Here is an 11,815-nt window from a genome sequence, read left to right as displayed (position 1 = left end):
AAGAACGACACTAAAATTTTAATCACTGTCTTTAAAATCAAAGAAAGTTCAATTTAAAATTGATGCCAGCAACATGCTTCAAAAAGTTTGAGACGGACAGTGATGGACTGGGTTAGTTGTATAAAGCTAATAAAAAAACATCTGGTAAAATATCTCACAGCTAACTGGGTTAAGCAGAACAATATAATGTGGAGGAGAAAGGCATGCGAGAGAGGCTGGGCTTGTCAGAGGTCCAGGAGGAATAGACATTCACCACCCTGTGATAGACTTGAGTGGACAAATCACTAAATAATGTAAGACTAATAGTTATATAGACAAAGCAATTAAAAATTCGAGAAATTCTGCATCGTCATTAAAAAGAATAACCGTAGAATTAATAGATTCCACTAAAAAATATATTTGTAAGTAATTATTTCATCTGTGCAACACTGAACCACATTCTGCATGCATTACAACAGCATCGAGTTAATAGCAAATTAAAAGAACACCTCAGCATCTTCTGAAACAGGCTTATAAAATTTTTCTATCTCTTTAGGCTATTCCCTAAAGCTTTAACAGCACCAAATATTCAAAATAACTTTATTACACTTTCAAAAGTATAACGCAGAATTATTTTGGGCTTGTTTAAAAGAAACCAGCATAAGGTAAGGTTAAACAGTGGTGCAGTTAAGTTGCAGTACATTTCCTACTCTTCGTGCATACTAATCATTATTACAATAACTGTCTGGTTGCGCACACAGAATAGGCAATGAAATGCCATCCCTTGATGGGCTAGTAACAGACACTGAAAATAACCTGCCACACCACAACCTCCCTGAAGGGTGACCCTCACACACTGGTTTCTATGGAAAGGCAGCAAGCAAACAGTTAGTAAACGGCCTAAACAGCTTGTGTATTTAGCAGCAGCTCAGTGGTGCTGATCCTTAGTGCTGCTCTGGGTGACTGAGACGAGCACATGACATCTGATGACGAATCATTCAGACTTGCTGCTGTCTGTGTCACTGGAGTTTAGAAATTTTAGCTCTCATTGTGTGTGTGTGTGTGTGTGTGTGTGGGGATAGAATTTCACGTAGGCCTCAGTTATCAAATGCAGCCACAGATACACAGACAGAAGGCTGTTGTGAGGCATTTAGAATGACCCAGCTAACAAGGAGCCATTTAACTCTGTGACAGCCTGTGCTTGTTAATGCGTTGCGTGATAACATTTCCTTTTTGTTACTGCTTTTGGTGTTTCTAAACTAATGGACACAGATTAAAATGCAAGAGTGTAATCTGATCTCTTCCTCTAAAGTCATCTTTACATGTATACCATACAAACAGTCTTTCAGGGAGGGCTCTGGTAACTGGATATTTAGTCTACATGTGGAGCTCTTCATACCAGACGGTGTATGAAGATAATGTGACCTCACAGGTCAAGAGGTTGCACGTCCGTCACATAGTAACAAAAAAACATTGTACTCACAATATCCTTATCATCACACCTAAGTTAAATATAATTAAGAAAGCGGATGTTGTGCTGGGAGTTAATGAGGTTTGGAAAGCACATGTGTAACTTGATAGCCAGAACATGTTTATGCATCTCATAATGTTCCCTTGTGTATCGGCCAGTTTGCAAACAAATGGAGAACCAAAGTCAAAACTAAATAGTTAGGAAAACAAAATAAGTCACGCAGAATTCAGTTTAAAAATATAACACTTTTTAACAAAAAAAAAAAAGGTTTTCATTTTTAAGAAACAATGAATGTCTCAAATGTGCAAGTAACAGCAACTCATAATACATTTAATCATTGGTGCAGTCCCAAAAAAGATGAATATGCATCACACGAATCCTCCAAGAGAGTAACAGTAGTGTTGCCATGGCTGAACCAAGGCCAGGGGCTGGAGTGCAGCTGTGAATGCATGATCCAAGAGGACAAAGAGGGATGCAGGACAAAGATACAAATGCTGAAAATCCCCCCAACATCACTTCCACTCCTGTATGCACTTAGCATGTCACTGCATCGTCCCCAGGCAGACTGTCACATGTCCTTACATCAGCATACAGTGGCTGTGAAGACATTTTCCTTGTCCAGCAATGCTTACGTGCACAGTGAAATAAAAAGTAAACCACCACTGAATAACTCATTTCTTTATGTGCAGAGAATTGTTTAATCTAAAACATATTTTTATTAGACTTCTGGTATGCAGTAAACAGTTTCAACAGAATCAATTTGGGCCAGATCATTTCATTTGAGTAAATCTGTTCTTTATTAGCATTTCATCAAACCTAACCATTGCTGCAGCTACTTTATCTCTTTTATTTGTAATCTGCAACAACGTTCCTCATCAACAAGTGCACTCTGAGAGGAACAAGTGGGTCAAGGAGGAATGCATTATTTACCATCAAGAAGTGCAAATTAGCGCATGCCATATTCAGTTTTACAAGACAAATGAAGCTTAAAGATTAGGCCAAACACAGTTCTTGCCATGTTTAACTGTTGCAGAAAAATAAATTGCAGCTGCCGCTCTGATGTGCTGTGTATAAATTCCAGAGAAATCAAAACATTAACACTTTTGGTTTGCCTTGAATGAAGGCAGCCATCTGCTGAAAAAAGCTTTTTGCACGACATATGTGTCTGAACAAGTGCTTGTTGGGTGACGATGACTACCTCCCATCATCTCTGGGGTTCTCACTTCAGTTCCACACCAGGTTCCTCAGAAGAGATACCTCTTCACAGGCTCCTCTTTGATTCAGATAAAAGTCAGCCCGACCTAACATGCCGCTAAGTTGTGGCAAAGACTGAGCTGCGTGAAGGAATGCTGTCAGCCTGAAATGGTTTCCTGCTTATGTAGGCAGAGGCCAATAAATCATGGCAAAGGAGAGGTGAAGAGCACACAGTGAAGCCTTCGCCCCAAAGTGGCTGACTGGATAGTGGGTCATGGTGGGTTGGGTCTGTTGGAAACACAGACGAGTGGCAGAGAGCCGTGGTCAAATAGCTTGTAAGGCAGGGAACCTTTTGAGGTCCAAACATCTGTTTTAGGGTCGTAACACTCAAAGCAGTCTGAGTCCTCAATGACGTCGTGGCCATTGAGGATGCGTCCTCCGGTGACGTAGAGCTTATTATTGATCACTGTAGCACTGTGATGCATCCTTCGCTCCTTCAAATTCTCACACTTGACAAATTTGTTGGCTTTGGTGTCATAGGCAATCATTCTCCTGGTATATCCTGGGAATGAGATTTTTTTTTATGAAGCCAACAACAACTTGAAAGTACAACAGACCATTGATTAGTGTACACACAACTCTTTTTTTATAATCACCTGAACCTTAAAGGACTCGCTGCAAATATTTGCTATGCCTTGCTGGAATAAAATTCAAAGTGCATTGGCTACAGAACACGAACAAATGATGCTTGTTCTGTTTCTCATTGCAGTTTCATGTAGAATCAATTTGCTAAGATGGACAAGACGGAGGTCCAATCTGCGGTAGCGGCTGCCAAACTTCCTTTAACGCTGATCTGAGTTGAGCTTTACCATGGATTAGGAAAAAATTACAGAAGACAGCCAAATCTGCATCTAAAAATAGTTGTAAATCTATTTTTACATGTTTGTGTAACATTTATTATAAACTAGAATATCCAGCTGTTTTGAGAAAAATCCACTATTTGAAAATAAACTTACAATACTTACACTTTAAAGATCCTTCAATTACATTTTTCAAATACCATAATATGCACATATTTATATAATTTACTAGAGTAGGTAGGTGTACATGTTTAGGTTAAATAATATTTTTTAAAAAATGCTTGAAACATCGATTCAGGTTTTGTCTCTTTGACTTTCCTCTTTATGTTGTCATTTACTTGGATTTTATTTACTAGTGGAGCAGACCTGAAGTGATTTTTGTAGGCTGCACCTTTTCCACAGAATAATTGTAAGGATAGGGATGTAATCTAGTAGAAGAAGTAGTTGAACAAACCTTAAGGAGGAACAAATAACTGCAAAGGATATCCACCATAGGAAAATGGAGGGAGTTCTTGATCAGTACCTATGGTAATAGTATTATCCATGTGAATATCTGGGCTGTCATATAATATCTGGGAAGACATTGGTCAGTGATGTGAGTTTATTGTTTGCAAACTCAGAGTACTGCACGTTTTTACTTTCCCTCCAATGCACATAATTTTATTCTTGAAAATGAACAAAACTGACTTTTTGTTTATCGGAGGTAGTTTTTTCAATCTTTACAATTTCTATTTACCATTTACTTTTCACATTTTCTAAATACAAATGAAAAACAGATATGACAACCTAACTAAATAGTAAGAGCTAAGCATTTTTTTTTTTTTTTTGTGGCTTGGTGGACTGTTCACAAGCAAAGAAATAAAAAAAGCTACATGCGCAGAATGAAAGTGAAAAGTCCAGAAAGCATATAAAGGAATATAATTGATGGGACAATTAAAGTCCTCTGCAATTAAATCCTTTATAACAGCTTATCAAAAAATAAATAAATAAATAAATAAAATGTGTGAACTCACCCCCTATGATGTAGATCTTGTCTTCTATTACAGCAGCAGGAGCACAGACATTTTTCACTGTTCTTGTCTCCAGCCGGGACCACAAGTTACGAGAAATGTGATACACCTGTGGCACAACACACACATCAGCATTCAGCCTGTTTACTGAAGCAATGGAAAAGATAATTAACCGGATCTTGAAATTTCTGGAATCTCTACCTGAATAAGCCTGACCGGGTTCTGCATGGCATCTTCTCCTCCGAAAACGTATATTCTTTGATCACTGGCTGCAACAGCTGGATGAAGCACTGCAGTGGGCATTGGTGCCATGGCCTCCCATTGATTAAACATACTGTTGTACCTCTCTACTGACTTAGAGATTCGCTTGTCTACCCCAATGCCTCCCAACACAAAAATAAAGTGCAGGTAGGACACGCTTTGGTGGGCATACCGTGGCTCCAACATGGGCTCAGCAGTCCTCCACTGGTTAGTTTTGAGGGACAGTGTGTAAACTGTGGCACTGACCGAGCTGTCACCTGAACTCATGCAGAGGCTGAGCCCTCCAAGCACGTAGAGGATGCTGTGAATACACACATATGCTGCTTTGTAAAGGCGCAGAGGGAGCTTGGCCAACCATTGCCATCGGTGAGTTCTTTCATCATACAGCAGTGCTTCCCGGGAAGTTTGCTCATTGTTTTTGCGTCCTCCAACCACCACCAGTGTCTCTCTACAAGTATAACGTCTGGGTGTGGTCCAAAGTGGCTTCAGCTCACGGCTACACTTGGCACTGGCTGTGAGCATAAGACGACGAACTGACTCAATTATCTCAGTACAGAGGGTGGAGGACTGCACCAGTGGGTCATTGGCAATGAACTGGAAGAGGTAAGTTGGATGGATGTAGCGCAGTCGGACTTTTTTGAAGAGGTCATGGATGGCTCCACGCCTGGAGAAGGGGTCATGGTGGATCCATGCCAGGAGAGTCTCAAACACTTGCTCCTCCTCAGCACAAAGCCGATCATCCTCCAGGTAACACATGAGCTCAGGAAGAGACAGCTCACAGAAATCCTCTGTGGCAGCTACATCAGAGAAACACCTCACAGCCATCTCCTTGGCCCGCTCCCTCAGACTCTCACAGTGAAGGATCTCAGACAACCTGATCATGCTCAGACAATTCTCTGGACTCAACTGCTCCTGAAGGAACATAGAGCAAGCTTCAAAGAGACCTCCATAGTGGAGCATGGATGCTGCCTGCATGAGTGGTAGAACAATCTCCATGTTGATAGTGATGCAGCCTGTGTAAACATAATCCACAATGCCAGAAAGCACATTTGAAGAGATTCCCTTCAGATTAACACGAGCCTGGCTGCTCTCCAGAAAGTTACTGCAAAACATGGCGCGGAAGTATGGGCTGCTGGACACCAGGATGTTCCTGTGGCAGGGGATCTCCTGATGTTCGGTGCAGAGCAGGACATCTGTCAGGATGCGCTCTTGCCGAAGGATGTTGAGCTGGCCAAGCAGGTGGCAGGGAAGTTCAGAGTCTTTGAAAGAGAAAACTTCCTGTGATCTAATGGCCATCTTGTAGACAGCAGAACAGAAGGAATGCAGATTTCTGAGTGAGAAGAAGTGGATGAAACTGCACAACTAATACACACTATGTGGAATGATCATTTATGTCTCATGCAATAATTTTATCACACCTGATTCAAATGTTATGTTTCCTTCTTAATGCTTTCACAGCTCTGTTTAAGGTTTTTATTTTTACAATAACTATTTTAATTAGCAACTGGTCTCTTATATGACTAGGTATAAAACAGCATCCTGAAAGTTAAACCAATTTAAGAAATGTTATTTGCTCTATGCACAGTCATGAAGATATTAGGGATTTCATCAAATACAGTACACGTGATTATGCATTTTTGTTAGATTCAAATCTATAACCACTTTCTCTGGGTCAAGATTGATTAAGATGACCTTAGGCATGGTGTGAAAATATATGGTTGAATGAATCAATATCTAACACTCTTCTTAGAGAGCACAGATACCCCATTCTCCTAGCTGTAAGGAGAGCAATCATCACACTTGCTAACAGATCAGCATTCATGATTTTGATGAAAATCTTTCAAATCAAGTGCAGCTGGTATAATAAGTTCCCAAATGCTTACAGACGGTTGTTAACAGAAGAAGTGGCGTAACATAGTGGTAACATATCTCTGTCTCAACCTTTCTGATAAATGATGCCATTATCAAATTCAAAATGAGCATGATTGTTAATTTGTCTTGGTACTAATTCTAATGAATGTGTTTTGATTTTTACACTTCTTGCCTGTTTAACCAGGTCAAAATCATAGTTTTGATGTAGCAGATCTTTCTTACAGGAACAAGCGTAAACTCAGGACTGAGGTGTTCTGAAATAAACATGGTAGTTCCTGCAGATTTATTCTGAAAACTGTTTTCTAGTGTCAAACATTAAGCATGTACCCTTCTTTACAGTGAGTCTAAGACACAGAAAAATGTCACTTTATCTTCAAATGGCAACAATATCTTAGGGAAATAATTAGAGAAATAGTTTATTGTTAACTAAAAGCTACATTTCTATTAAATTTACATAAAAAATGATTGACATTTGATCTGTGAATGATCTTTTTCCCCAAATAAATGGAAAATCATATTGATATTAAGATATTGCAAAGCATTTCACTCAATGGAAACAGAAATAAAAATCTAAAAGCAAAATAAACTTATTCAAGCGGGTGAAACACTTTTCCTCATGTTCTGGTTTATAGGAAAGCCATTCATTTATGACTCCTACAGAGCAGCTGTCCTCAATATGAATCACTGACTCTCTCACTTCTATTTTAAAGTCTATTTAAATGATCTTGGTACACCCATCCACCATTAGACCACATCTGTTATCAAGCCGCCCGTCATGGCTAACATTAAAAGACTGTGTCAACAGACCATCTGTGTTTGTCTCTCCATCACTCTGAATCTCTCCCTCTGGACCCGTGTCTCCCACACAACTTCTGTTGCTATTTTCCACATGTTATGTTTTTTTCTTCTAGCATTTCTCCTCCTGTCTCATGCTAGAATCTCACTATCCCCAGTGGGAGAGTCTGTGATGATCTGCCATGATTTTCAGCTGACTATTAGCAACCTTAAGTCTTCTAATCGTCCCTGCTGCAAACACTGATTTACTCTCACTTATGGGGCCAAGCCTGCCTGTTATATTTAGACTAATCATTATTTTGTATTATTAAATGCGAGTAGCTGACAGTGGCATATCACAACGGGCTATTTTACCTCAGATTGCTGGTAATGAAACATTGCTTACGTATTGATAACATTACAAAGTCTAAAGTATTGATGAAATTAAATCACTCAGGATATCTTCTAATTGGTCAGCAATGATTTTTGGATAAACTGATCATGTTTAAGTTTTTACTCTTATATTCTCTTATACTAGTACTTCATATTTGTATATAAAGTTATCATCCCATTTGAACACAGATAGTCAGGTAAAATAACATGAAGTACACACTGACCCCTGCTCCTTTAAAGTTGCCAAAGAGTACTCATAATCAATAAAATAATAATCTTTAAACAGATAGAAGAATAGACTGTGACACAATAAAAAGGTTTTCATTGAAACATTACATGATATATTAGGAGTGTAACTGAATGATTTGAGACTAATATTTGCCTGATGAACCAAATATCAATTTACGAGTAATATTTTTCATGGTGAAACCTTACCTCCTGCTCACAAAACATCGATAATGTCCACGGTGTCTTTTCAGTCTATCCAGATAAAAGTCATAAAGTAGAAAAGGAAAAGAGTTAAATGATAATCCAGAGAGAAGTTAGGAAAGGAGCATGGCAGAGAAATGACAAGGTTTCACGTTAGGTGCTGCAGAGATTGCCATGAGGCCACTGTGTACATTCCTTCATCTAAGAATAGTATCCTGGCCCACCATGACTCCAAGCAGGCCTCTCATGTGACACAGAGCTGTTTGGCACGGCCAGGATCCAGTAGAGGGAGTGTTTACAAGTAGGCACAATCATCATGGGGTCCTGACTCAGCCGTCGTGCATGCTCGCCCAAGCAAGTGTTTAATCAGAGTCCCTGAGCTGCTAACCTTTGTCCATTTCCCACTGCCGTTTGAGTCCTTTGCCCTCCGCCTCCTTCCACATGTGTACAACCCAGGTTGTATGCATAGATCAGTGCTGATGGGCCAGCTTGATCAGGAGAAACAGCTGTAAGAATTGGCTCAGTTTCCCAGTGGTGTGGAGGTGTTTCTGTGTGACAATGTATAGAAAATGTATCATTATTGCGATTTCAGCATGTGCAATAACAAACCTTTAAAGGCATTTTGTCTTGAAATGGGACAAACACACATGGAGTAGTGAGGGCCGCATTCCAAATAGCTAAAGTTCCATTTTTGTCCATTTTCTACAACTAACTAGCATGCACAGAAATGGAATGCAGCCCTTATGCCTTAGGTTTGTACCATATGTTGAAAGAGATGTTTAAATATCTTAATTATCACATTCTCAAGGAAATATTCAACAATGATATTATATATTACATGTTTTCCTTATATTGTGCAGCCCTGGAGATTTAAATAAAGTGTATTCATACTGCGTTTTATCTTATTTTAATTCAATTAAATTCAATTTTTTTTTTTGCCATTCTAAATTTCTTCCAAAACAACATCAAAACCAAGTAAATGAACCAATTCTGTTAATTTAAAAATAATTTCAATATGAAGAAACAAATCATTGATCAAAAAAAAGTGTAGGGTAAAGCCACAGCTTATTACACCTCTGAATACAACACGGAAGTAAATTATTTTGTGCTTTGTAGATTGCCGTACTGAGCTCTTTTACTATCTAATTTCTTATGACTGAATAATCCAGAGTTTAGTTTTATTTCCTGCAACTGGACTGGCAGTTGTTGGAAATGTCCAGTTAAAAGTTAAAAACAGCAAGAGGAGAGTAAACATATATTTCACTTTAAGCAAAAAGAAAACAATACGATGGAGCTACATCAGTTTGAGTTGAACCATTTCTTTCTCTTGTCTGTTTTTTCTTATGTTTAACACAAATAAAATGCATTAAGAATTATTGGCATTTACAGCTCAAATCAAAGAACAAGAGCCCAAATGACACATGTACTCTGTTTAATGCTCAATCTAAACTAACACATAAAGGTATTTCTTAAATAAATTGTGTTGCTGACTTTTTCCAGCATGAGTTATCCCAAACAAAGCTGAAAAATTCTTAAATTGCCACATTATAAAAACAAAATTAGGATTTAATGAAATTTGTTTTTAAGTCAGTTTTAAACTTTCATTATCCTGATTATAGAGCTATTTTTTGGTGGGTTTGGTTGTATAAAAACTATAAAATAACAAAGACTAAATCTTTTCATCCTGATTCAACAGGTCACAATACAATAAATAAATAAATAAATAAATAAATAAAAGCACATGTATATGCTTTCACACATAAATGTGACAAATATAAATTATTCTAAACAGAACCTCTTGAAATATTTTAGAGATGAAAAATACTCTTCTTGTCATGTCATAAAATATTTTTGTCTGTGTTTTCTTTTTTCCCTGTATGTTGTCAGTTCTTCCTCTCAGGGCTGGGCCTTATCTGGAGCTTCTCTCTGGACTCCCCACAGCTTGCAGGACAGCCAGATGAATTATTGTCATGTTTGTTTAGCGGCACATGACAAGGAATTGGAGTTTCATGCTTGAAGATTGAATGACATACTTGCAAGTAAGCGAGCTGTCGGCACGTCTTGACATGTGAAGGTGCAGCTTTGGTAGACTCTGCCACAAAGTGAAATCCTACACTGACACCAGTGAGTAAGTGACAGTTTCATGCTTGTAGGTCATGATGTTTGCTGCAAGCCAGTCTATGGAACAAAACTGAACTGCAGGTTAAAGAGACTATGATTTTCTACTTTTACTTTGCTGCACTTTTCTTGTGCTGCAACTGTTTTTACTGCTGAATAAAGATGCCATTTTATGTCTGCAATGGATCATTATGATTTTGCAGTTTTTAAAATCAGATTCTTAAAGAAATAATAACTGTTTTAGGCATTTTATACTATTTTTACATAATCAATGATCACGATAATGCTGACAAAATCTTTTTTGAGTTCTTTAAATGCACATTTGACATTTTGTTTGTTTTATTCTCAGTTCTTGAACAAAATGAACTAGAAATGATCACTTTTGCAGGAACACTTGTCATTCTTAACATTTTTTTCTAAATTTGCTCTTTATTGAATTGAGTCTTGGTGCATACTGCCATAAAACATAAAATGACATGTCATAAAATGGGTCGAGAACTTCAAATTGTCTTGTATGACTCCCATCCGTGTTTTATATTTTTCTTGTATTTAAGAGGAGTGTCCTGTTTAGTTGTATTTGTGAAAATGTTCTGAAGACTGAAATGATTTTATTTTTGTGCAGGATGTAGACTGACTGCACACATGACACAGAAAGGGAACATAAAACAGCAAAAATGACAGAAACTTGATGTGCAACTTTGAACTCATACCCATTATTTTTAACTTCTATGAAAATCATACATGTCACCTGAAAACTAAATAAATAAAAAGAAGAAGAAAAAAATAAATAAATTAGGCACTACTGTTCTGGACTCACGAAGATCCAGAGCATCGGAACTGCAGTGCGAAATAGGTTTACAAATACATAACAATGTTAGACATATAATATGTTAGACAATGTTAGCATGGTAAGAAACACATGCATACAAATACATACATGCAAAACATATAAAATATCTCTGATGAAAAGCTTTTGATCATCTCCTGTCTGAATGTTAATGATTCTGGACTATATATAGGCTATCTATCTATCTATCTATATATATATATATATATATATCAAACATCAAACAAAAATGCAGCTGTATTAAAGAAACCCAAACATTTGCATACATAGAGCCCTGCAGATAGTTGGATTTTTTCTGAGATCCTATTGTTTTGATCACTTTTAAAAGTTATTATTTTTAGTATTAATTCTATAATTATTACTATTTTGCCATTTCTCCTAGTTAAGTGAACATTGTTGTACATGAGAATTTTGCACTTTATTGTGTCTTTATTATGTCTTTGCCCTTCAGCCTTATCAAGACCACCTTATATTTCGCTCGCGAGGCTTTAAACAGCTGTTTCTGTGAATAAGTAAAACATTTTAAAGACATAGCATTTAACTTAATACTGGCATCCATAGCCAGTTAATCCTCGGTCATTAGTCGCGTTGGTTATGAGCTCCATTC

The 11,815-nt window shown here is 37.6% G+C and overlaps 1 protein-coding gene across 1 annotated transcript; it reads right to left on the bottom strand.

Annotated features, from left to right (window-relative positions):
• Positions 1-1,321: 1,321 nt before the first annotated feature.
• klhl38a (kelch-like family member 38a) lies at positions 1,322-8,380 on the bottom strand. Its single transcript, XM_042011602.1, has 4 exons — positions 8,250-8,380; positions 4,716-6,071; positions 4,518-4,623; positions 1,322-3,206 (listed from the first exon to the last, which is right to left on the bottom strand). The coding sequence occupies exons 1-4, from the start codon at positions 8,265-8,267 to the stop codon at positions 2,917-2,919; spliced, it is 1,770 nt and encodes a 589-aa protein (XP_041867536.1). The 5' UTR covers positions 8,268-8,380; the 3' UTR covers positions 1,322-2,916.
• Positions 8,381-11,815: the final 3,435 nt, after the last annotated feature.

This window comes from Melanotaenia boesemani, chromosome 17 (assembly GCF_017639745.1).
Source record: "Melanotaenia boesemani isolate fMelBoe1 chromosome 17, fMelBoe1.pri, whole genome shotgun sequence".
Taxonomy (NCBI): domain Eukaryota; kingdom Metazoa; phylum Chordata; class Actinopteri; order Atheriniformes; family Melanotaeniidae; genus Melanotaenia; species Melanotaenia boesemani.
This window is presented reverse-complemented; position numbering and strand designations above follow the sequence as displayed.

Excerpts from the sequence above, each read along its gene's own strand:
- klhl38a (XM_042011602.1), bottom strand. Across the intron at positions 4,624-4,715 it reads ACCCGGTCAGGCTTATTCAG|GTGTATCACATTTCTCGTAA; the intron begins GTAGAGATTCCA and ends GTTGTGCCACAG. Across the intron at positions 3,207-4,517 it reads CAAGATCTACATCATAGGGG|GATATACCAGGAGAATGATT; the intron begins GTGAGTTCACAC and ends TCTCATTCCCAG.